This window comes from Heterodontus francisci, unplaced genomic scaffold (assembly GCF_036365525.1).
Source record: "Heterodontus francisci isolate sHetFra1 unplaced genomic scaffold, sHetFra1.hap1 HAP1_SCAFFOLD_436, whole genome shotgun sequence".
NCBI classification, from domain to species: Eukaryota; Metazoa; Chordata; class Chondrichthyes; order Heterodontiformes; family Heterodontidae; genus Heterodontus; species Heterodontus francisci.
In genome coordinates, this window is record NW_027141859.1 from 653581 (window position 1) to 678958 (window position 25378).

The 25378-nt window shown below is 47.2% G+C and overlaps 1 protein-coding gene across 1 annotated transcript; it reads left to right on the forward strand.

Moving 5' to 3' along the window:
- The first annotated feature begins 14190 nt into the window (after window positions 1–14190).
- Window positions 14191–18436, forward strand: LOC137365585 (uncharacterized). Its single transcript, XM_068027973.1, has 3 exons — window positions 14191–14421; window positions 17280–17418; window positions 17613–18436. The coding sequence occupies exons 1-3, from the start codon at window positions 14191–14193 to the stop codon at window positions 18434–18436; spliced, it is 1194 nt and encodes a 397-aa protein (XP_067884074.1).
- Window positions 18437–25378: the final 6942 nt, after the last annotated feature.

Genomic DNA, 25378 nt, shown 5'->3' on the forward strand with positions numbered 1-25378 from the left:
CCGTGTCAGTGCGCCATTTTCCCACACTCTCTTGGCCAGTCTGAACATAGCAGTGGAAGCCTTACCCATGCGCTTGTTGATTTCTGCATCTAGAGACAGGTTACTGGTGATAGTTGAGCCTAGGTAGGTGAACTCTTGAACCACTTCCAGAGCGTGGTCGCCAATATTGATGGATGGAGCATTTCTGACATCCTGCCCCATGATGTTCGTTTTCTTGAGGCTGATGGTTAGGCCAAATTCATTGCAGGCAGACGCAAACCTGTCGATGAGACTCTGCAGGCATTCTTCAGTGTGAGATGTTAAAGCAGCATCGTCAGCAAAGAGGAGTTCTCTGATGAGGACTTTCCGTACTTTGGACTTCGCTCTTAGACGGGCAAGGTTGAACAACCTGCCCCCTGATCTTGTGTGGAGGAAAATTCCTTCTTCAGAGGATTTGAACGCATGTGAAAGCAGCAGGGAGAAGAAAATCCCAAAAAGTGTGGGTGCGAGAACACAGCCCTGTTTCACACCACTCAGGATAGGAAAGGGCTCTGATGAGGAGCCACCATGTTGAATTGTGCCTTTCATATTGTCATGGAATGAGGTGATGATACTTAGTAGCTTTGGTGGACATCCAATCTTTTCTAGTAGTCTGAAGAGACCACGTCTGCTGACGAGGTCAAAGGCTTTGGTGAGATCAATGAAAGCAATGTAGAGGGGCATCTGTTGTTCACGGCATTTCTCCTGTATCTGACGAAGGGAGAACAGCATGTCAATAGTCGATCTCTCTGCACGAAAGCCACACTGTGCCTCAGGGTAGACGCGCTCGGCCAGCTTCTGGAGCCTGTTCAGAGCGACTCGAGCAAAGACTTTCCCCACTATGCTGAGCAGGGAGATTCCACGGTAGTTGTTGCAGTCACCGCGGTCACCTTTGTTTTTATAGAGGGTGATGATGTTGGCATCGCGCATGTCCTGGGGTACTGCTCCCTCGTCCCAGCACAGGCATAGCAGTTCATGTAGTGCTGAGAGTATAGCAGGCTTGGCACTCTTGATTATTTCAGGGGTAATGCTGTCCTTCCCAGGGGCTTTTCCGCTGGCTAGGGAATCAATGGCATCACTGAGTTCCGATTTGGTTGGCTGTATGTCCAGCTCATCCATGACTGGTAGAGGCTGGGCTGCATTGAGGGCAGTCTCAGTGACAGCATTCTCCCTGGAGTACAGTTCTAGGTAGTGCTCAACCCAGCGGTCCATCTGTTTGCGTTGGTCAGTGATTATGTCCCCCGATTTAGATTTGAGGGGGGTGATCTTCTTGATGGTTGGCCCAAGAGCTCTCTTCATGCCATCATACATTCCTCTGATGTTTCCGGTGTCTGAGGCCAGCTGAATATGACTGCATAGGTGTTGCCAGTAGTCGTTTGCGCAACGCCTAGCTGTTTTTTGTGCAGTACTTCTGGCTGCTTTAAGTGCTGCGGATATTAAATCGCTGGGGGCTTTCTTGTAGTTCAAAAGTGCAATGCGCTTAGCGGCTATGACAGGTTCCAGCTCTTCATTATGAGATTGAAACCAGTCTGCATTTCTCTTCGCACTTTTGCCGTAAGTGGTCAAAGCTGACTCATAGATGGCGTCTCTGATGTGGGCCCACTTGGTCTCAGCATCCCCTGTGGGAGTGTTTTGAAGGGCTGTTACAAGTGAATTTAGAAATTTTTGTAACAGCTGTGGGTGAGAAATTCTGCTCGTGTTGATGCGCGGGTGGCCCTTCTGCTTGGAATGATGCAACTTCTTTGGTCTGAGTCTAACCTTGCTGCACACCAGGGAGTGGTCGGTGTCGCAGTCCGCACTGTGGAAGCTGCGTGTGATTTGAACACTGTTTAAGGCGGCTCGCCTTGTGACAATGAGGTCCAGCTGGTGCCAACGACGTGATCTTGGGTGCCTCCATGAAACCTGGTGACAGGGTTTAGTGTGAAAGAACGGGTTGGTGATGCAGAGGTTATGATAGGTACACAACTCAAGCAGTCTCTGCCCGTCCTCATTCATCCTTCCAACGCCATAGCGCCCAAGGCAGGAGGGCCATGAGTCATGGTCGGCCCCAACCCTGGCATTAAAGTCCCCCAGCAGGAATAGGTGTTCGGTGTTGGGGATGCTGCTAATGATGTTATGGAGTTGTTCATAGAACTGGTCTTTAGCTTCAGGTGCGGAACAGAGTGTTGGAGCATAGATGCTGAGTAGGTGTACTGGACCAGAGGTGGTGAGCAGTCGGATGGACAGTATGCGTTCCGAGCCATTTGAGGGAGGCTCTATCATGCTGAGCAAGGAGTTTCTGATGGCGAAGCCCACTCCATGCTGTCTTGGTTCTTCAGGATCCCTGCCCTGCCAGAAGAAGGTGTAGTCTTGCTCTGCTAGAGAGCCACTCGCGGGGAGGCGAGTCTCCTGAAGTGCTGCAATGTCCACATTGAGTCTACTGAGCTCGTTGTTAATGATGGCGGTCTTCCGAGAATCGTTGATTTGTGTAAGGTCTTCCGACAGGCCAGGACACATAGTTCTGACGTTCCAGCTTGCAAAGCGAAGGGCTGGTACCTTCTTTCCTTCTCGAATATATTTAACATTAATACCTCAGTCGGTATTTACTTGACATTTAATTTAAATTATGACTGCACAGGGCTTGATGCTGTCAGTTTTAATTAACTAATATGAACGTGTTTTTAACTACTATTGACCCAATCTCCTGTAAACACACCAGTGATACATAATTTCAACCCATCCTTTACAGCACTAATGAGAGTGCATGAGGTTTTTGGACTGGCTTGTATCCTGGAGCTCAATCTACAGTGATGGAATTGACACTGTATCTTTCAGTTTGAAATGGGATGTAATGTGCAGCTCTGGGCTGAAAACAATTGATACTGCATCTTGCAGCTGTATAATGTGGATGAATGCTGAACTGTGATCAAGGTTGTCCCTCGGGCTTTCACTATTTTACAGCATCACTCAATCTGATACTGCACAGAATTTTCGACTTGCATCTAAGTTGGGTGTAAGGTTGTACGACTGGGATGAATATTGTTTCTACTGATACACAGGTGAAGTGTTATTTTTTTAATTTGAGTCCGAGCGCACCTTCCTGGGATGAATTCTATACCTCACAATCGTAGACAGTGTGTCAGATCTATCTAATATTTAATTTGTAGCTCAGCCTGCACAGAGCCTATTTCAAAATTTGATGGCAACACCAAACATGGAGGTGAGGCACACAGTGAGGCTGATATGAACCGCCTGCAACAGGACATAGACAGGCTAGTTGAATGGGCAGAGAGGTGGCAGATGGAATTTAATACTGACAAGTGTGAGGTGATGCATTTTGGCGGAAGGAATAGGGAGAGGCAATATATAATTATTGGCACAGTTCTAAAGAGTTTGCAGGAATAGAGGGTCCTGAGGGTGCAAGTGCATAGATCTTTGTAACTGGCAGGACAGATTGAGAAATTGGATAATAAAGCATATGGGATCTTGGGCTTTATAAACAGAGGCATTGAGTTCAAAAGCAGGGAAGTTACGCTGACCCTTTATAAAGCTCTGGTTAGACCCCAACTGGAGTACTGTGTCCAGTTCTGGTCACCATACCTTAGCATGGATGGGAGGGTCCTTGAGAGACTGCAGAGGAGATTTACCAGAATGGTTTCAGGGCTGGAGGATTTTAGTTACAAGGTTAGGCTGGAAAATCTGGCCTTGTTCTCCTCAGAACAAAGGAGATTGAGGGGAGATTTAACTGAAGTGTACAAGATTTTAACAGGCAAGCTGGAAAGGGAAAAACTGTTCCCATTAACAAATGATACAAGGACTAGGTTACACAGATTGAATGTTTTTGACTAGAGATTCAGGGGGAATATGAGGAAACACAGTTTTACACAGGGGGTGGTAATGACCTGGAACTCACTGTCCACAAGGGTGGTGGAAGTGGAGACAATCACTGACTTCAGTAGGATGTTGGATGGTCGCCTGAGAGAAATCGACTTGCAGGGCTACGGGGATCGAGCCGGGGAGTGGGACTGACTGTATTGCTTTGTGGAGAGTAAACATGCAGTCAATGGTCCGAATAGCCTCCTCTGTGTTGTATATGACTCTATGACGAATTAAATCTGAGAGTTGACCTGGGATTCATGTCTCTCCCTGTCAGCATTACTGAATTGGTTTGAACTGGATACAATGTCGATTTCTCCTGCTCTCTTTTCATTGTTGGGACTGAAAATATGTGTCTGGATCTTGGGATCAGTGTGAGACTGATTCCTTCTGGTGTCCCTGACAGTGGAACTGGTGAGCTGTCTGTGCCATTACACTGTGGGAATGATCACGTAGCTACTGTGTGTTAGAAGGAGCTGGGCTGCACGGTTCCTTGGTCCAGGAAAACATCACATCTATTCCTGTTCCTGCACAAAGGAAAAGTATTCCCTGTAAGACAAGAACAGGTGAGGGTTCGAACTTTACAGTTTCATCATTGTCATTTCCACAGTGAGAACACGGTGATACAAAGTGTCATTTTTGGACAGCACTGCAGTACAGCAGCACAGTTTTGTTCCCCCTTCCCCTGACCACAGCATAAGAACATCGGAACTAGGCACAGGAGTAGGTCATTCAGCCCTTTGAGCCCTCTCCACCATTCAATGAGATCATGGTTCATCTACTTCAACACCATTTTCCTGCACTATCCCTGTAACCCTTGATGTTTTAATCTGTAAAAATCTATCAATCTCCGTCTTGAACATACTCAATGACTGAGTCTCCACAGCCTCTGGGGTAGAGAATTGCAAAGATTCACCAGCCTCTGAGTGAAGAAATTCCTCCTCATCGCAATCCTAAATAGCCTGCTCCTTATTCTGAGACTGTGTCACCTGGTTCTAGATTCCCAGTCAGGGGAAACATCCTTCCTGCATCAACCCTGTCGAGCCCTGTCAGAATTGTGTATGTTTGAATGAGATCACCTCTCATTCTTCTAAACCCAAGTCAATACAGGCCCAGTCTATTTGATCTCTCCTCATAGGGAAATCCCTCCATCCCAGGATTTCACTTGAGGAACCTTCATTTACACTCCATCTATGGCAAGTATACTTTTTTACATTTAAGGAGATCAAAACTGCACACAATACTGCAGGTGCGGTCTCACCAAGGCTCGATGTAACTGCAGTAAGGTATCTTCACTCCGATACTCAAAAACTCTTTCAGTAAACGCCAACATACCATGTACCTTAATTGCTTGTAATACCTGCATGTTAGCTTGCAGTGTCTCATGAAAAATTCCCTTTGTAATTCAACACTTCCCAACGTCTGACCATTTAAAAAATATTATGTATTTCTCTTTTTCCTCCAAAGTGGATAACCTCACACTTCTCCATATTGTATTCCATGTCAAATTTCATGTTCACTCATTTAGCCTTTATTCACACATGCACACAGACACACTCAGACAGACACAGAAACACACTCACACACACACACCCACACACACACAGTCCGAGAATCCCCTTCCCCCAGCCAGCTCACTCTCTGCTCTGGGACCATTTCTTGCTCCATTCTGCCTCTTCCAATTCAGCCCCACCTCCCCTCCAGAACTTGCCCCGGACTCAATGCTGACCTGAGCCATTGTGGACACACTCTCCCAGCGCCATGTGCTGCTGGAAGGAGGCTGCCATTTGGTCCATTCCCCCCGGGGAGCGGGATTTCTCAATTCGCCACTGTTTCAAACCGTCTGCTGCTGCTGCCTCTGTGGACAGCACGCATGCGCGTTTCCCTTCATTCATCAGCTGAGGCGGGGTGGGGGCGGCGGAGCTACATCACGTATGCGCACTGTACAGGTTTAATAACAACATCAAATTAGCATTTACCTAGCGCCTCCAACATAATAAAATATCCCCAAGCGCTTCAGTGTGGTCGCTATAACACTATATATAGCTGTCAGTAACAGAAGGAGATATTAGGGACAGGTGATCAACAGCTTGTAGGTTTAACAGGGACAGGTGAGGATGTGATAGGAATATGGGATTAGTGTCAGATTAGTATAAATGTGTGGTTAATGGTCTGCACAGACTCGGTGGGCCGAAGAGCCTGTTTCAGTGCGGTATCTCTAAATCTAAAAATCTAATGTAGGTTCGAAGGCGCGTGTTAAAGGTGGAGAAATTAAAATTGGGGAATGGTCAAGAGGTCAGAATTAGAGGAACACAGATCTGTCGAGGGGTTGTGGGGCTGGAGGAGGATATGAGATAGGGAGGGGGAGAGGAGTCATGGAGGGATTTGAAAATGAGGATGAGAATTGTCGGGTCTGGAGGAGGTTACAGAGATAGGGAGGGGGCGAGGTGTCATGGACGGATTTGAATAGGAGTATGAGATTCGTTGATGCTGTAGGAGGTTAAGAGATTGGGAGAGGAGCAAGGGGCCATGGAGAGATTAATTTGAACAGGAGGATGTGGATTGCAAGGGCTGGAGGAGCTTTCAGGAATAGGGAGGGGGGCTAGGGGACATGGAGGGGTTTGATAAGGAGGATGAGAATTGTCCGGGCTGGATGAGCTAACAGAGATAGGGAGGGTGTGAGGGGACATGGAGGAAGTTGATTAGGAGGATAAGAATTGTCTCGGTTGGAGGAGGTTACAGAGATAGGGAGAGGGCGAGGGGACATGGAGGGGTTTGATAAGGAGGATACGAATTGTCTGCGTTGGAGGAGGTTACAGAGATAGGGAGGGGGGCGAGGAGACATGGAGGGATTTGATCAGGAGGATGAGAATTGTATGGGTTGGAGAAGGTTACAGAGATAGTGAGGGGGCGAGGGGACATGGAGGGAGTTGATCAGGAGGGTGAGAATTGTCTGGCTGGAGAAGGTTGCAGAGATAGGGAGGGGGCGAGGGGACATGGAGGGGTTTGATAAGGAGGATTAGAATTGTCTGGGTTGGAGGAGGCTACAGAGATAGTGAGGGGGGCGAGGGGACATGGAGGGACTTGATCAGGAGGGTGAGAATTGTCTGGCTGGAGAAGGTTGCAGAGATAGGGAGGGGGTGAGGGGACATGGAGGGGTTTGATAAGGAGGATAAGAATTGTCTGGGTTGGAGGAGGCTACAGAGATAGGGAGGGGGCGAGGGGACATGGAGGGATTTGATCAGGAGGATGAGAATTGTCCAACTGGAGGTGGCTACAGAGATAGGGAGGGGCAAGCAACCATGGAGGGATTTGAACAGGAGGATAAGAATTATCTGGGCTGGAGGAGGTTGCAGAGATAGGGAGGGGGTGAGGGGACATGGAGGGATTTGAACAGGAGGATAAGAATTGTCCTGGCTGGAGGAGGTTACAGAGATAGGGAAGGGGCGAGGGGACATGGAGGGATTTGATCAGGAGGATAAGAATTGTCCAGGCTGGAGGAGGTTGCAGAGATAGGGAGAGGGCGAGGGCACATGGAGGGATTTGAACAGGAGGATGAGAATCGTCGGGTCTGGTGGAGGTTACAGAGTTAGGGAGGGGGCGAGGTGTCATGGACGGAGTTGAACAGGAGTATGAGATTCGTTGATGCTGTAGGAGGTTAAGAGATTGGGAAAGGAGCAAGGAGCCATGGAGAGATTAATTTGAACAGGAGGATGTGGATTGCAAGGGCTGGAGGAGCTTTCAGGAATAGGGAGGGGGGCTAGGGGACATGGAGGGGTTTGATAAGGAGGATGAGAATTGTCCGGGCTGGATGAGCTAACAGAGATAGGGAGGGTGTGAGGGGACATGGAGGAAGTTGATTAGGAGGATAAGAATTGTCTGGGTTGGAGGAGGTTACAGAGATAGGGAGGGGGCGAGGGGACATAGAGGGATTTGAAGAGGAGGATAAGAATTGTCCAGCCTGGAGGAGGTTACAGAGATAGGAAGGGGGCGAGGGGACATGGAGGGATTTGAACAGGAGGATAAGAATTGTCTGGGTTGGAGGAGGTTACAGAGATAGGGAGGGGGCGAGGGGACATGGAGGGGTTTGATAAGGAGGATAAGAATTGTCTGGGTTGGAGGAGGTTCCAGAGATAGGGAGGGGGCGAGGGGACATGGAGGGATTTGATCAGGAGGATAAAAATTGCCGGGTTGGAGGAGGTTACAGAGATCGGGAGGGGGGCGAGGAGACATGGAGGGATTTGATCAGGAGGATGAGAATTGTCTGGGTTGGAGGAGGTTACAGAGATAGGGAGGGGGCGAGGTGACATGGAGTGATTTCAACAGGAGGATAAGAATTGTCCGGGATGGAGGAGTTTACAGAGATGGGGAGGGGGTGAGGGGACATGGAGGGATTTGAACAGGAGGATAAGAATTGTCCGGGCTGGAGGAGGTTACAGAGATAGGGAGAGGGCGAGGGCACATGGAGGGATTTGAACAGGAGGATAAGAATTCTCCGGGCTGGAGGAGGTTACAGAGATAGGGAGAGGGCGAGGGCACATGGAGGGATTTGAACAGGAGGTTAAAAATTGTCCGAGCTGGAGGAGGTTACAGAGATAGGGAGAGGGCGAGGGTCCATGGAGGGATTTGAACAGGAGGATAAGAATTGTCCCGGCTGGAGGAGGTTACAGAAATAGGGAGGGGGCGAAGGGACATGGAGGGATTTGAACAGGAGGATGAGAATTGTCCAACTGGAGGTGGCTACTGTGATAGGGAGGGGCAAGGAACCATGGAGGGATTTGAATAGGAGGATAAGAATTGACCTGGCTGGAGGAGGTTACAGAGATAGGGAGGGGGCGAGTGCACATGGAGGGTTTTGAACAGGAGGATAAGAATTATCTGGGCTGGAGGAGGTTGCAGAGATAGGGAGGGGGTGAGGGGACATGGAGGGATTTGAACAGGAGGATAAGAATTGTCCTGGCTGGAGGAGGTAACAGAGATAGGGAAGGGGCGAGGGCACATAGAGGGATTTGAAGAGGAGGATAAGAATTGTCCAGCCTGGAGGAGGTTACAGAGATAGGAAGGGGGCGAGGGGACATGGAGGGATTTGAACAGGAGGATAAGAATTGTCTGGGCTGGAGGAGGTCACAGAGATAGGGAGGGGCGAGGGCACATGGAGGGTTTGGAACAGGAGGATAAGAATTGTCCTGGCTGGAGGAGGTTACAGAGATAGGAATGGGGCGAGGGGACATGGAGGGATTTGAACAGGAGGATAAGAATTGTCTGGGCTGGAGGAGGTTACAGAGATAGGGAGGGGCGAGGGGACATGGAGGGATTTGACGAGGATGATAAGAATTGTCCAGCCTGGAGGAGGTTACAGAGATAGGGAGGGGGAGAGGGGACATGGAGGGATTTGATCAGGAGGATAAGAATTGTCTTGGCTGGAGGAGGTTACAGAGATAGGGAGAGGGCGAGGGGACATGGAGGGATTTGAAGAGGAGGATAAGAATTGTCCAGCCTGGAGGAGGTGACAGAGATAGGGAGAGGGGCGAGGATCCATGGAGGGATTTGATCAGGAGGATAAGAATTGTGTTGGCTGGAGGAGGTTACAGAGAAAAGGAGGGGGCGAGGTGACATGGAGGGATTTCAACAGGAGGGTAAGAATTGTCCGGGCTGGAGGTGGTTACAGAGATAGGGAGGGGGCGAGGGCACATGGAGGGATTTGAAGAGGAGGATAAGAATTGTCCAGGCTGGAGGAGGTTACAGAGAGAGGAAGGGGCGAGGGCACATGGAGGGATTCGAACAGGAGGATAAGAATTATCCTGGCTGGAGGAGGTTACAGAGATAGGAAGGGGTGAGGGGACATGGAGGGATTTGAAGAGGAGGATAAGAATTGTCCGGGCTGGAGGAGGTTACAGAGATAGGAAGGGGCGAGGGCACATGGAGGGATTTGAAGAGGAGGATACGAATGGTCCCGGCTGGAGGAGGTTACAGAGATAGGAAGGGGCGAGGGCACATGGAGGGATTTGAAGAGGAGGATAAGAATTTTCCGGCTGGAGGTGGTTACAGAGAAAGGGAGGGGTGAGGGGACATGGAGGGATTTGAAGAGAAGGATAAGAATTGTCCGGGCTGGAGGAGGTTACAGAGATAGGAAGGGGCGAGGGCCCATGGAGGGATTTGAAGAGGAGGATACGAATGTTCCCGGCTGGAGGAGGTTACAGAGATAGGAAGGGGCGAGGGCACATGGAGGGATTTGAAGAGGAGGATAAGAATTGACCAGCTGGAGGAGGTTACAGAAATAGGGAGGGGGCGAGGGGACATGGAGGGATTCGAACAGGAGGATAAGAATTGTCCTGGCTGGAGGAGGTTACAGAGATAGGAAGGGGCGAGGGCACATGGAGGGATTTGAAGAGGAGGATAAGAATTTTACGGCAGGAGTTGGTTACAGAGAAAGGGAGGGGCGAGGGGACATGGAGGGATTTGAAGAGGAGGATAAGAATTGTCCGGGCTGGAGGAGGTTACAGAGATGGGTAGGGGGTTGGGCACATGGAGGGATTTGAAGAGGAGGATAAGCATTGTCCAGGCTGGAGGAGGTTACAGAGATAGGGAGGGGGCGAGGGGACATGGAGGGATTTGAAGAGGAGGATATGAATTGTCCGGGCTGGAGGAGTTTACAGAGATAGGGAGGGGGCGAGAGGACATGGAGGGATTTGAAGAGGAGGATCAGAATTGTCCAGGCTGGAAGAGGTTACAGAGATAGAGAGGGGGTAGGGCACATTGAGGGATTTGAACAGGAGGATAAGAATTGTCCCGGCTGGAGGAGGTTACAGAGATAGGGAGAGGGTGAGGGGCAAGGAGGGATTTGAAATCAAAAATGAGAATTTTGCAATCGATGTGTTGCTTGACCGGGTGCCAGGGAAGTTCAGAGAACACGGGGTGAGGGATAAACTGGACTCGGTGTGAGTTTAGGACATGGTCAGCAGAGTTTGGGATGACGTCATGTGTGGGAAGTGTAGAATGTGGGAGAGCAGCCAGGAGTATGTTGAATTGTCAAATCTAGAGGTAACGAAGGCATGAATGAGGGTTTCAGTAACAGATGAGCTGAGACAGGGACAGTGTCAGGTGATGTTATGGAGGTGGAAGTGTGCATGCTTAGTGATGTGTGGTCGGAAGCTCATCTCAGGGTCAAATATGACACCAAGGTTACACACAACAGACATTTGTCAGGGAGAGGAATGGAGTTGGTGGCTGGGGAATGGAGTTTGGAGTGTGCATCAAAAACAATCGTTTCAGTCTTCCCAATAAACCTGGGTGCAAGCGGACACATGGATAAACTTTGAAACCAAAGAAACACTGGCATTTATGTAGCGCCAGTCAAGACCTTAGAATGTTCCAAAGTGCTTTGCAGCCAATTAAGTCAGTATTGAAGTATTAAAGTATTGCTTTTGGACAGATCCGTGGATAGATTGGAGAAGCTGCGTCTGTTCTCCTTCAAGAAGAGAAGGCTGGGAGGAGAGTGAATAGAGGTGTTCAAAATCATGAGGGATCTGGACAGAGCAGATAGGGAGAAACTGTTCTCAATGGGAGAAGTGTCAAAAACCAGAGGGCACCGATTTACAGTGGTTGGCAAAACTGCCAGAGGCGACATGAGGGAAAAGGGAAACTTTTCCTGTCCAGTGAGTGGTTAGGATCTGGAATACACTGCCTGAGATTGTGGTGGAGGCAGATCCAAACGTGGTTTTTGAAGTGAAATTGGATCATTATCTGAAGGCAAAAAATGCAGGGTGACAAGGAAAAGGCAGGGGAGTGGGATTAGCTGACGTGCTCTTGTAGAGAGCGGGCACTGGTTCGACGGGCGGAATGGCCTCCTTCTATACTGTAACCATGTTTTAATACTGTAATTCTATTGTTACTGATCCACCTGCCAGGGGAAACCTTTTCTCCTTATAGAATGCATGTAAACCCTTCCTGAATATCAACCTCACCGTTGAACCTCCCATCAAATGTTCACTGTTTGAGTGGAGCAACCTGAGCTTCAGGAGTGCCAACCTCAGAGTGTATAACATTTACTGAGCTGAAAAAATACAAATACTCCCGAGATTGCGCAGTTTTTACCACCTGCTGTGGTGGGATTTAATCCCATGTCCGCAAACATTAGTCTGGGTCTCTGCATATTACTCTGAGTTACCCGTTATGCCAGAGATTGTTGCAAACAACAACAGCCAAAAAATATGCTACACTGACATATTGTATCAAGTGCAGAATTAAACACAAACTTACAATATCAGAGGCAAAGAGAGACAGAATAATTCCCATGCACACACAATACCACAACAGACAAGTACAGAAGGAATCCCACAATCATATACAGTAACACAGTCAGATCGATGCAGAACGAATACCAAAACCATATTGTATCGGGGACTGACAGATACATTATGTACCCTATAATAACATAGAATACCAGAGATTGACCAAATATAGAATGATTACATCACACACAGTTCCGGAGAGGGTCAAATGAATCCCACACTCACAATCTGTAGCAGAGACGTACAGATAGAGAGTGTCTCCGTCCCTGATACATAGTATCAGGAAGTTTCAGACAGACAATGTCCAGAGAGTGACAGATACAGAATTAATCCCTCACACACACACAGGATCAGAGAGTGACAGACACAGAGTGAATCCCACACTCACACTGCACACAACTGATCCCACACTCACACACAGTATCTGGAACTGTCAGAAAGAGAGTGAATCCCACATTCAGACAAAGGAACTGAGAATGACAGAGACTGAATTAATCCTGCTCACACACCCAGGATCAGAGAGAAACAGACACAGAGTGAATCCCACACTCACACTGCACCAGACAGTGATAGAAATACAACTGATCCCACACTCACACACAGTATCTGGAACTGTCAGAAAGAGAGTGAATCCCACACTCTGACAAAGGAACTGAGAATGACAGACTTAATTAATCCGACACACATACACAGAAGCAGAATCTGACAGATACAGAATTAATCCCAAACTCATAGACTGTATCGAAGCGAGGTAGCTGCAGAATTAATCCCCCACTCATACACAGTAAGAGAATCTGACAGATACAGACTTAACTCCACACTCACACACTGTACCAAAGCGAAACAGATGCAGAATTAATCCCACATTCACAAACTGTACAAGGGAGTGACAGACAGAATTAATCCCATATGCACTCAGAGTACCAGAGGGTGACAGGAACAGAATGTCCCTCGACAGCCTTCCAGATTCAACATTGAGTTCAAAAACTTCAGAGTATGACTGTCTTTTGTATTTTATTTTAACCATGGGCCTGCATTAAACTTTTTCTTTCAGATTTCTGCATTTGGACAGATCTGTTCATTAGTCTGTCATTAACACTCTCTCCAGACTAATGCTTTGTCTTTTAATACAACTAATGACACTCCCTTTGCCTTTGTTCCATGACCTCTGTATCATTTACTCTCTCCTGCCCTCAGCCCTTCACACACCTTCCCTTGTGTTCTTCTTCCCCTCCACCCCGCCCACTTTACACTTGTTCATAGCCTGTTACATTTCTAACCTTTAACAGTTCTGATGAAAAGTCGCAAACCTGAAACATTAACTCTGTTGTTCTCTCCACAGATGTTCCCAGACCTGCTGAGTATTTCCTTCAGTTTTGATGTGAGTCAGCATTAATGCCGCATTCACACACAGTCCCAGATAGTGACAGAGAGAAAATTCATAGCGCATTCACACACAAAACCAGATACGGACAGATACAGAGTTAATATTGCACTTATACACAATACAGTTAGTCACAGATGCAGAATTAATCACCTATTTACAATCTGTGTTTGGTGTATTTATCTCCTGTTCAAATAAATCAGTCAGCAAGTTTGTACTGAACAGAATACCGACAGAATACTGTCTGTGTGATGTGCTGCAAATGTTAAAGCAAGGAATTCAACATTAAATAAGAGGTGGGGGTTGCATTTCAAACTGTGTTTGTACTGCTTTAACACAGCTCTTTATCGAGCAGCAGCGCTGCTGTCAGAGCCAGGGAGCATTTTGACTGCGGGTGGATATCGGGCGGGACTGTTGAAAGCTCCTGTCATTGGCAGGAATCACTTTGACTGGCGGCAAGTCTTTGTCTGGGATTGGGACAATGAACCAGCCTGCGGTGCAGTGACGGACTGCTCGCCCAGCTGGAAGGTTGGGAATTTCCCGCGGCTGGGATTTCCGGCGGGCCCGGCGCTCTTTAAACCTCTCTCTCCTCCTTCACTTTGTCTGCAGTCGCTGCTTCTTCGCCGCCTCCGTCCCTGAAACATGTCGGAATCGAAAGCTCCGAGATTCAGCGATGCAGCTGTGGAGATTCTGGTGGAACAGGTGAGGTCCCGCAAGGAAGTCTTCTTCCCCTCGGACGGGAGGAAGATGCCCAGACAGACACTGCGCCAGGCCTGGGACGAGGTGGCCCTCAATGTGAATGCCAGGACTGATATCATCCGGACAGGGGGGCAGTGCCGCAAGAAGTTCAACGACATCACCCGCACTGCAAGGGTAAGACTCCCGGTCACTGCTCAGGGAGTGCGACACTGTCAGAAGTGCGTCCTTAACATGATTGGGTTAAACAAGTCACGTGTGACATGTACGATCTCACTGCTGGATTTGAACAGGAGCAGAGAAATAGTTTCTCCTTATTGACTGTATAAAAACCCGCCCAATTTGAACACCTCTATTAAATATCCCATTATATTCCCCTGCTTTAAGGAGAACAATCCCAGCTTCTCCAGTCTCTCCACATTAACTGAAGACCCTCATTCCTACTATCATTGTGGTACATGGCTCTGCGGCTCTGTTGGTAACACTGTGGCCTCTCAGTCACAACTCTGTGATTTCAGGTTCCACTCCAGGACCTGAGCACAACAAACTAACTTGACCCATCAATGAGCAAGTGCTGCTAAGGCCATGAGGAGCAGGGATAGACCATATGGCCCCTGAAGTCTGCTCCAACCTTCAATACAATCATGGCTGATCTTCTACCTCAGCTCCATTTTCCACCTGCTCCTCATATTCCTCGATTCCCTGAGAGTTTACAAAAGTATCAATCACAGTCATGTTAATACACAAAGATAAAGCATCTGCAACCTTCTGAGATGTAGAATTCTAATGTTTCACACCCTCTGAGTGAATACATTTCTCCTCCTTTCAGTCCTGCAGGATTGGCCCCTAAATCTGAGGCTGTGTCCCTGTGTCTAAATTCCCCAGTTGAAGGATAACCCCTCTCAGTGTCTGCCTTAGCAAACCCCTTCAGAGTTATATATGTTTCAATGAGATCATAGATTTCTACAGCACAGAAACAGGCTGTTCGACCCATCATGTCTGTGCCAGCCATCAAGCACTTATCTATTCTAATCCCATTTTCCAGCACTTGGCCCGTGGCCTTAATGCTATGGCGTTTCAAGTGCTCATCTAAATACTGCTTAAATGTTGTCAGGTTTCCTGCCTCGACCACCCCTTCAATCAGTGTTTTCCAGATTTCTCCATCCTCTGGGTGAATTTTTCTTCCCTCAAATCCTGTCTAAACCTCCTGCCCCTGAGCTTAAATCTATGCCCACTGGTTATTGACCCTGCGCTTTTGAGGAACCTTCCAAGATATCATCCTTCCTTACTGCAGTAATTGACTTCCTGTTCAACAGTCCAATGCCACCTCCTCTTTCATACCCTCCCCTGTCACGCCTGAAGATTCTATACCCTGGAATATTGAGCTGCCTGTCCTGCCCTTCACTCAACCATGTCACAGTGATATCACTAATATCATATTTCCATGTGTTAATCAACGCACGCAATTCATCAGCCTTACTAGTAAGACTCCTTGCTTTAAACAGATGCAATCCAGCCTTGCATTATTCGCTTGTGCCATACCAGGTATATATTTGCACTGCCTTCCAGTCTGACTCAATTGCTCTTCTATATTTGACTTGTATCACCACTACTGTCCCTCCACTCTGTATCACATCACCTGCCAAATTAATTTAGCCTGCACCGCCTCCACCACCCCCCCCCCAAAAAAAAGAAAACAGCACTAACAAATCTCCCAGCAAGGATGTTGGCCCCATTTCGGTTCAGGTGCAACTCATCCAACTTGTTCAGGTCCCACCTTCGCTGGAAACAGACCGAGAGATCCAGCCAACTAACGCCCTCCCTCCTGCATCATCTCTTCAGCCACGCATACATCTGCTCTATCCTTCTATTCCTATACTCAGTAGCACATGGCACCAGGGGTAATCCAGAGATTGCAACCTATGAGGTCCTGCTTTTTAATCTGCTACCTAGCTCCCTAAATTCTTGTTACAGGACTTCATCCCTTTTTCTACCTATGCCATTGGTACGAATGTGAGCCACCCCCTCTCATTCTTCTAAACTGCCTAGAGTATGAGCACAATTTGCTCAGCATCTCACCGTAGGGCAACCCTCTCATCCGAGGTACCAACCCAGAACTACCTCCAGGGAAGTATATCCTTCCTTAGGTGCGGAGGCCAAACTGCACACAGTACTGCAGCTGCGGTCTCACCGGGTCCCCATACAATTGTAAGTCAGTCAGAGGTGCCACGTTTCCGATGAAATGACAAAGAGAGATCCCGTCTGCCCTCTCAGGTGGATGTAAAAGATCCCATGGCCACTATGTGGAGGAAGAGCAGAGGGACAATTCTTCCCAATATTAATCCCTCAATCAACACCACAAAAGCAGATGATCGGGTCAGAATCACATTGCTGTAATTAGGATCTTGCTGTGCACAAATTGACTGCCGCTTTTCTTCTATTCCAACAGCGTATACACTTCAAAGTACTTAATTGGCGATAAAGCATTTTACAACGTCATTTAGTCTTCAAAGTTGCTATATAAATGCAAGCCCTTGTCTTTGCTAGTATCTGCCATGGTACAGTAGGTCACCTTAGGGTTAGAGATGGTGGATTACAGTCCTATTCCACAGAATTGAGAGCAGAATCTAGGTTAACACTGGTGTTTCCTTTTAGGTAAGATGTCAGACCATGGTCCTGTCCTGTCAGTTTGTGTAAACAATCCCATTGCACTATTTTGAAGATGAACAAAAGAGTTCACCTGGGTTCCCTTGGCCAACATTTATCCCTCAACAAACTGCACTGAAACACATTACCTGATCATTGATCTCAAAGTGGGACCACGCTGTTGGCAAATTGGCTGCCGCATTTCATACATTACAGCAGAGACGAGATTTCCAAGGTCCTCCATTGGCTCCAGACTGTTCGGGACATCTTGAGTCCTGAATGGTGCTATAAAAATGCACGTTTTCTTCCTTTATCTGGAGTTTCCCCAACACCTCTTCAGATTACAGCCTCAGACAGCAGAGACTAACTCCCTTCCACTCTCTCCACAGGACAAACTGGCACACAAGCCCAGGAAGAGGACCTGTATTCAGGAACTCACCCAGATGGAGCAAGAAGCTCTGGACATCATATGGCTCGGCAGCTGGAGAAGAATGCAGAATGACAGTGTTGGAGGCCGGTTGACACCGGGTGAAGACCTAATTCTCTAATCCTTTCTCTTCTGTTAAACAATCACGTGGACGTTGTGGCGCCCTGCACTCACATTGTGCTGCCCCCTCATCTTGCTGCTATCTAACCTTCCCATCACACACTGACACTTGCCCCTCTCCCCTCTGTTCCATGTCTGAGCCATTACTTGGGTCCCGCTGTGTATGAGATGGAAGGGGACCAGCGAACAGAAAAGGCTTTGTCACCAGCACAAAGATTCCAGTACATCAACACGGGATTCGCTGGTGGAAGAGATGTCCAGTTGTCAGGATGCACGGAGAGTGAATCATTCAGGAATGGTGAGCAGAAGCTGGCCATGGTGGAAAGGAGAGTGCAGGAGACGGATGGCCGAAGGGCAAGCTCAGCTTCCAGCTCTGCCGAAGAGCACACGGATGAAGAGTTCACCAGCCCAGCCTTTAAAATGAGGATCTTCCATGTGCATCATCAACTGCTGGAGGCACTGGACAACCTGTCCAGGAACTGCCTCACCCTGTCTGAGAGGACGGAGGAGTCTGTGTCCATACTGGGTGATGCTCTGTCACAATACCTCACCACCTTGCAGTCCACCAAGGAGCCTATGGTGAGCTCCACGGACGCCGCTGTGATGCCCCCTGTCCAGGATCCGGTGGTCCCCGACCTGGCATCGTTGATCGAGGCTCAAACAGGCGCCTTTCAGGCTCTAACCTGTACCGTCTCCTCGGGTTTGGAAAGGCTGGTTGGATATATTGACCGTGGCTTCGGTCGTGTCACAGCTCTGCTGCAGTCAACTCTCCCACCGGTCAGTGCTGAGTCCTGGCCACATGGGACTGGCACCGTGCACCTGGTGCATTCTGCCCTCTCTCGGGGTGACATTGCATCCGTGCCCGTGTCCATTCCACAACCCAGTGCGGCCACACGGCCAGGAAGTGGGCTGGACCAGACTGCACTGGGGACTGCAGTGATACTGCAGACTGTGAGCAAGACCCCTCAGACTCGGGTTCTGAGGGACCACAGACTATGAGCATCTATTAAAACCTGATTGATAACAATCCACTCACAATCCTCATACTGAAACCATGGGAGCTCCTTTGGGAAGGACTTGAGTAGCAAAGAGTGTTGATATATTGTTAATCATGTTGGCACACGGTTTTTGTATACGTGATTTAAATATTAAATCTTTGAAATTCAGACTTTGTATTCCTGGAATGATGCATTGTCAGCAGTGAAGGAAGACTTGCATTTCTATAGAGCCCTTCACGACCTCAGTGCGTTACCTAACGCTCAACAGCCAATGAAGTAAGACGGGAAGTGTAGTCGCTGTTGTGATGTGGGAAGATCGGAAGCCAGTTTGTGCACAGCAAGATCCCACAAAAGCCAGATTCCAAAACCCAGATAATATGCTGCAGTAATGTTGGCTGAATGATAAATATTAGGCCCCAGGATACCGGGGAGACCCCACCCCCCACCTGCCACTACTGCTCTTCTTCAGACTAATGTCATGGGATCTGTTACATCTACCTGAGAGGGCAGATGGCGTCTTATTTTAATATCTGATCTGGTAGACGGTACTTCTGACAGAGCAGCACTCCCTCAGTACTGGCACTGGAGTGTGCACCGAAATTTCCGACTGAAATTGAATTCACCGCCGTCAACTGAGTATTTGTAATTGAAACTGACTTAACAATCTAGATCTATTCAACTCGATAGAACCCTTCTCTCAGTTTCTCCCAGTGTCTTCTGATGTAAATAACCATTCACCGACTGTGACCCTGAAGGGAAATTTCTCAAACCAATCCTGGTGAGAGGTGGGAGGGAAGAGGGTCTCAGTGTGTTTGCTGGGATTGTGTAGGAGTTAATCTATGAGGCAGCATTCGCAGATAAAATTAGTCATTTGGTTGTTCAGAGCTTGAGTATTGCTGAAAATAGAGACATTTTGTCAAAGCTTTTCGTCTTGCACTCATCAGGACAAGCCGAAAGAATACCAATGTAAGGAGAAGCAAGAAATTATACTGTATAAGAAGAAAGTGCTGATTGGTTGGCAGGTGGACTCTTATTGGTAGAGGTGTTGCCATGGAAAATACAATAGTTTATGGTGACTGACAGTTAACTTTGTTTGAAATTTTCATCATGACTCAAATATCAGATTAATTCAATCAGAGTGATACACACGGTCACTGAGAGTATTAACCAACTGCCCTCAGCTGCCAGACTGCAGACAGCTCAACAAGCAAGAGAGGGTTAATCTGGAACGTTGTTATTTCTCTGTCTCTGACACATTTCCAAAGTGTGAGATTAATAATGTCCCTGTCTGTGGTGCAATATCTGTGAGGGGCAAGACTGCATCGCTTGTCTCTTCAAAGTGCAGTACCATTTGGAATCTGGGACTGCTCCTGTCCTCACTCTTGCCTTTCTCCCTGCTGATGGAAAGTTGATGGGAGATCGGAGGGGCAGTATCTCACCTGCACTGTTACCCTGGAATGTATGGATAGGTGGGCAGTTACTGTGTCTGAGAGCACACCAACAGTGCTGTGTGTGAGACAGATATTGTTCCCCCCTATGATGTGCAGGTGAGTTTATCCATCCTAGTTTTGCCTGGACATCAGGAGGGAACCTAACTGTCAGTGCCTGACTGTGCACTGTCTAGCAGAGCGCGGATTATTCACTACCTAACCCCTCCCTGAAACTTGTAAGTGTTGCTGTTCAAACAGTCTTGGGTGAGCCTGTACAGGAATACAGACATTAAGCGTGCATGCACACCAACCATTTAGGAAGGCAAAATGGCATGTCAGCCTTTATTAGAAGGGGGTTGGAGTAAAGGAATAAAGAAGTCTTGTTACAATTGTGCAGGCTATTTGTGAGACCATATCTGGAGTACTGTGTGCAGTTTTCATCTCAACATTTAAGAAAGGATATACTTGAATTGGAGGTGGTTCAGTGAAGGTTCAGTAAACCTTAGGGTGAGGGAGTTTCCCTAATAAGGGAGGCTGAGTATATTGATTCGATATTGTCTGGAGTTTAGAGAATGAGAGGCAATCTCATTGAAACATGCAAGATTCTGAAGGAGCTGGATAGGGTAGACAATAAGAGATGGTATCCGCTTGTCGAAGAATGTAACACAGGGGGACACAGTCTCAGGATATGGGGCGATCATTTAGGAGTTGGATGAAGAGAAATTACTTCACTCAAAGGGTTGTGAAACTTTGGAATTCTCCACCCCATAGTGTTGTGGATTCTCTATCATTGAATACATTTCAGGTCGGGATGGACAGATTTTTGGTCTCTCATATAATCAAGGAATATGGCGAGCTGGCAGAAAGTGGAGATGGAAACAACATTCAAGGCGAAGTGGAGAAAGAAAGTGCTGAAAACAGTCAGCAGGTTTGGCAGCATCTCTGGAGAGAGAACCTGAGGTAACGTTTCAGGTCAATGTGTGTGTGTTTGTGTGTGTGTGTGTGTGTACGTGTGTGTGTGTGTGTATGTGTGTGTGTGTGTGTGTGTGTGTGTGTGTGTGTGTGTTTGTGTGTGTGTGTGTGTGTTTGTGTGTGTGTGTGCGTGTGTGTGTGCGTATGTGGTGGTGGGGAATAGAAGAAGGAGCTAAGGTTGGAGAGAGAGAGAGAGAGAGTTGCGTTGTTTGAGTCAGATTGAAAGCCTGAGGAGGAACTGAGAACTGAGCACCCATTCCCTCTGTTGAAGGGCATGCTTTGATGTCACTGAACTGGTAATCCAGAAGTCCAAGATAATATTTTGGGCACGTCGTTTCAAATCCCACCACGGCAGCTGGTGGAATTAAAATTCAATAAATTAACAGAAAAAAAATTCTGGAACTGAAAAGTCTGTCACCTCATTTCAGAAATTGCACTGGAGAGGGGAGAGAGGAGATTTATGAGGATGTTGCCAGTACCGGAAAAATACAGCTGTGATGAAAGATTGGATAGGCAGTGGTTGTTCTCCTTGGAACAGAGGAGGCTGAGGGGAGATCTGATAGAGATGTACAAAATTTTGAGGGGCCTGGATAGAGTGGAGGTGAAGGGCCTATATATCGGACAAGAGAGGTCAATGACGAGAGGGGCAAAGATTTAAAGTGATTGGCAGAAAGATTCGAGGGGAAATGAGGAAATGTTTTTCACCCTGTGGGTAGTGGGGCTCTGGAACTCGCAGACTGTAAGGGTTGGAAACCCAGGAATGCTCAACTCATTCAAAAGGTGCCTGAATATGCACCTCGAGAGCTGTAACGTGCAGGGCTATGGAACAAATTCTGGAAGATGGGTTAGTCTGGGTGGCTCGATTCACCGTTGGTGCAGACACGATGGGCCAAGTGGTCTCGTTCTGTGCCATAAACTTTCTATGATTCTGTTATGTGATTCTATGAAAGCTAGACTCAGGAATGGTGCCATGAAACTATCATCAATTGTCAGCAAAAAAAGACATTTTGTTCACTAATGCCCTTTACTGATGTACATCTGCCGTCCTTACCTGGTCTGGCACACATGTGACTCCAGACCCACTGCAACGTGGTTTACTCTTAACTGCTCTGTGAAATTGCCTCGCAAGCCACTCAGTTGTTAATTAGGGATGAACAACAAATACTGGCCTTGCCAGTGACGCCCACATCTAATACAAAAGCTGTAGAGAAATTCCCTCTGCTCTGGAGAAGTCAGTGCAAGCGGGAATCCTGTTGAGATTCGAGCCAATGGAGTTAAGAGCACAGTAACTGGAGTAGACTGTAGACTGGAATGGAAGGAGACAGGTTGACCTGAGACAGGACTAATACTTTCTGTTCATTGTAACACGTGCTTAGTGAAAAGCCCAGGGCATCTGAAAATACCTGGCGATGGAGACCCAGTCTGTCAGGGTTTATACTTCGGTTCCATGATTGAGAAAGCGTTTTAAGCTGGAGATGGGGGCGCAGAGCGATCAGAGACCATTCTCTGTACTGTCTCTCTCCTCTTCCGCTCTCTGTTTAATCCTCACTTGGTCTACTCCCCTTCCTGCGCTCTATCTGTCCTTATTCGAAGGCAGTTCGGGGCAGGCTGTATTGAAAAAAAGGAGCCTGAGGAAGTTCCCATCTCATTCAATAGTGATTCGAGTGAAGGGGCGGCACAGTGGCGCAGTGGTTAGCACAGTAGCTTCAACGACTCGGGTTCAATTCTGGGTACTGCCTGTGTGGAGTTTGCAAGTTCTCCCTGTGTCTGCATGGGTTTCCTACGGGTGCTCCGGTTTCCTCCCACATGCCAAAGACTTGCAGGTTGATAGGTTAATTGACCATTATAAATTACCCCTAGAATAGGTAGGTGGTAGGGAAATATCGGAACAGGTGGGGATGTGGTAGGAACATGGAATCAGTGCAGGATTAGCATAAATGGGTGGTTGATGGTCGGCACAGACTCGGAGGGCTGAAGGGCCTGTTTCAGTGCTGTATATCTGAACTAAACATTTCTGGGAGAGGGGAAGGAGTCAAAGGACTGGGCAAAGCGGGAGCCAAGTGACCACACAAAACTGCCTTCGTGATAAAATCACCAGCGCAGCAAACCGCCGACTGGCGGGATCTGAAATGGGAGATTTCACAACCTATCAGAGAGCCACGTTTTAAACGATCAATTAAGACATTGGTTTCGATTTACGAATCGTAGAATAAAAGCCCGCCAATTCCGATGTGGGACAGAAGTGAATTAATATAAAGTTTTACTTTTGAGACAATTTGATAAACTTCGTAATTTTTTCGAGTATTGCTGATAACAAAGACATTTGTCGAACATTATCCTCTTTCACTCATCAGGACAAATCTATAGAATACCAATGGAAAGACAAACAGTACATTTATACTATGTAAGGGAGTTCTGATTGGTTGACAATTGGATTCTGATTGGTAGAGACGTTGCCATGGAGAATGCAGCAGTTTATGGTGACTGACAGTTCACTGCCAATCAGAGTCAATGTGCCTGGTTTTATTTCAAGCAAAGCTTGGCAGTTATCTTATCTATTCTCATTGTCCTGTATTTTCCCCATAGCCATCTATTTTTCTTCCCTTCAGATAATTATTCAATTCTCTTTTGAATACTTCGGTTGAATCTGCCTCCACTACACTCTCAGGCAGTGAATTCCAGATCCTAATCACTCTCTACGTGAAAACGTTTTTTCTCCTGGTTGCTATTGCTTCTTTGCAATCGCCTTAACTTGGTGTCGACTCATTCTCGACCCTTCCACAAAAGTGAACAGTTTCACACTGTCTATTCTGTCCAGACCCCTCATGATTTTGAATACCTCGATCAAATCTCCTCTCAACCTTCTCTTCTCCAAGGAAAAGAGACCCAGCTTCTCCATTCTATTCAGGTAACTCAAGTTCCTCATCCCTGGAACCATTCTCACGAATCTTTTCTGCAACATCTCTAATGGGTTAACATTCTTCCTGAAGTGTGGTGTCTGGAACTGAAACTAATACTCCAATTGAGACCGAATCAATGTTTTATACAAGTTTATCACGACTTCCTTGATTTTGTACTCTATTTATAAAGCCCAGAATCCTGTATACTTCATTAACTACTTTCTCAACCTGCTGTGCCACTTTCATTGATACGTGTCCTTAAAGCCCCAGATCCTACTGTTCTTGCACCCTCTTTCGAATTGTATTCTTTACTTTCTATTGCATCTCCTCATTCTTCCTTCAAAAATGTGTCACTTCTCACTTTTCTGTATTGAACATCGCCTGCTTCTTCTCCGCCCATTCCACCAGCCTGTCTGTGTCCCCTTTCAAGTTTACCACTCTCCTCCTCACAGTTCACAATACTTCCATGTTTTGTGTCACCCGCAAATTTTGAAATTGCGCCATGTACATTCAGGTATAGGCCGTTAATATATATCAGGAAAAGCAAAGGTCCCAACACTGACCCATGGGGAACTCCACGATATAACTTCGTCCAGTCCGAAAAGCAACTGTCCGTCACTACATTCTGCTTCCCGTTGCTCAGCTAAATTCATATCCGGCCTGCCATTTCCCTTTTAATCCTTCGACTCTAACTTTGTTTATAAGCCTGTTATGTGGCACTTTATCAAATGCCTTTGGAAGTTCATGTACACCACATCCTTCACATTCCCCTCATCAACCCTCTCTGTTACCTCATTAGAAAAACTCAAGCAAGTTAGTTGAAGACGATTTGCCCTTTACAAATTCCTCCTGGCTTTCCTTAATTAATCCACCTTTGATTAAATGACTATTAAATATTTCACAAATTATTTTCCTAAAACCTTTCGCACCACCGAAGTTAGCTTGTCTTCCAGTAGGTGCTGGGCTTAACTTTGCACCCTATTTTGAAGTAGGGTGTAAGATTTACTATTCTCCAGTCCTCTGGCACCACCAGTCTAAGGAAGACTGGAAAATTATTATCAGTGACTCAGCAAATTCCACCATCACTTCCCTCAGTATCCTTCGATGCATCTCGTCTGGTCCTGGTGCCTTATCAATTTTTCATACAGCTAGGATATCCATTTCCTCCCCTTAATCAATTTTTAGTTTTTTCTTTCTCAAAGTTAAACGACGATTCCAATCAGAAGTGAGCATCTTCTTGTGAAAAGTGAGAGCCGGGCAGAGCCCTCAAACTGCCCCTTATTCTGCACTGTAATAATTGCACTCTGAGGTATGACACTGCAATAAGATGTTGTGAGTAAAGGCTGCATTTGCTTACAATTCAACCGTTAGTTGGCGCTGTATTTGCACATGCGGAATTGCTGCCTGTTCCACTGACACCTAAATGTCTGTGACATTCACGCAACTACCAGGATGAAAGATGGCGCTGCTCAATTTATCACAGGAAATGCTTCCGGCTGGTTAGTTCCAGCAAGCTCACCTTACATGAAGTTGGATGGAGGTCCAATAATATACTAGTATGGAGTATAGGATGCTAACTGTAATCCTCAGAGCCATTTCATATTCCAGTAATACCATTATGTACAGAAGGAATGTTATGAT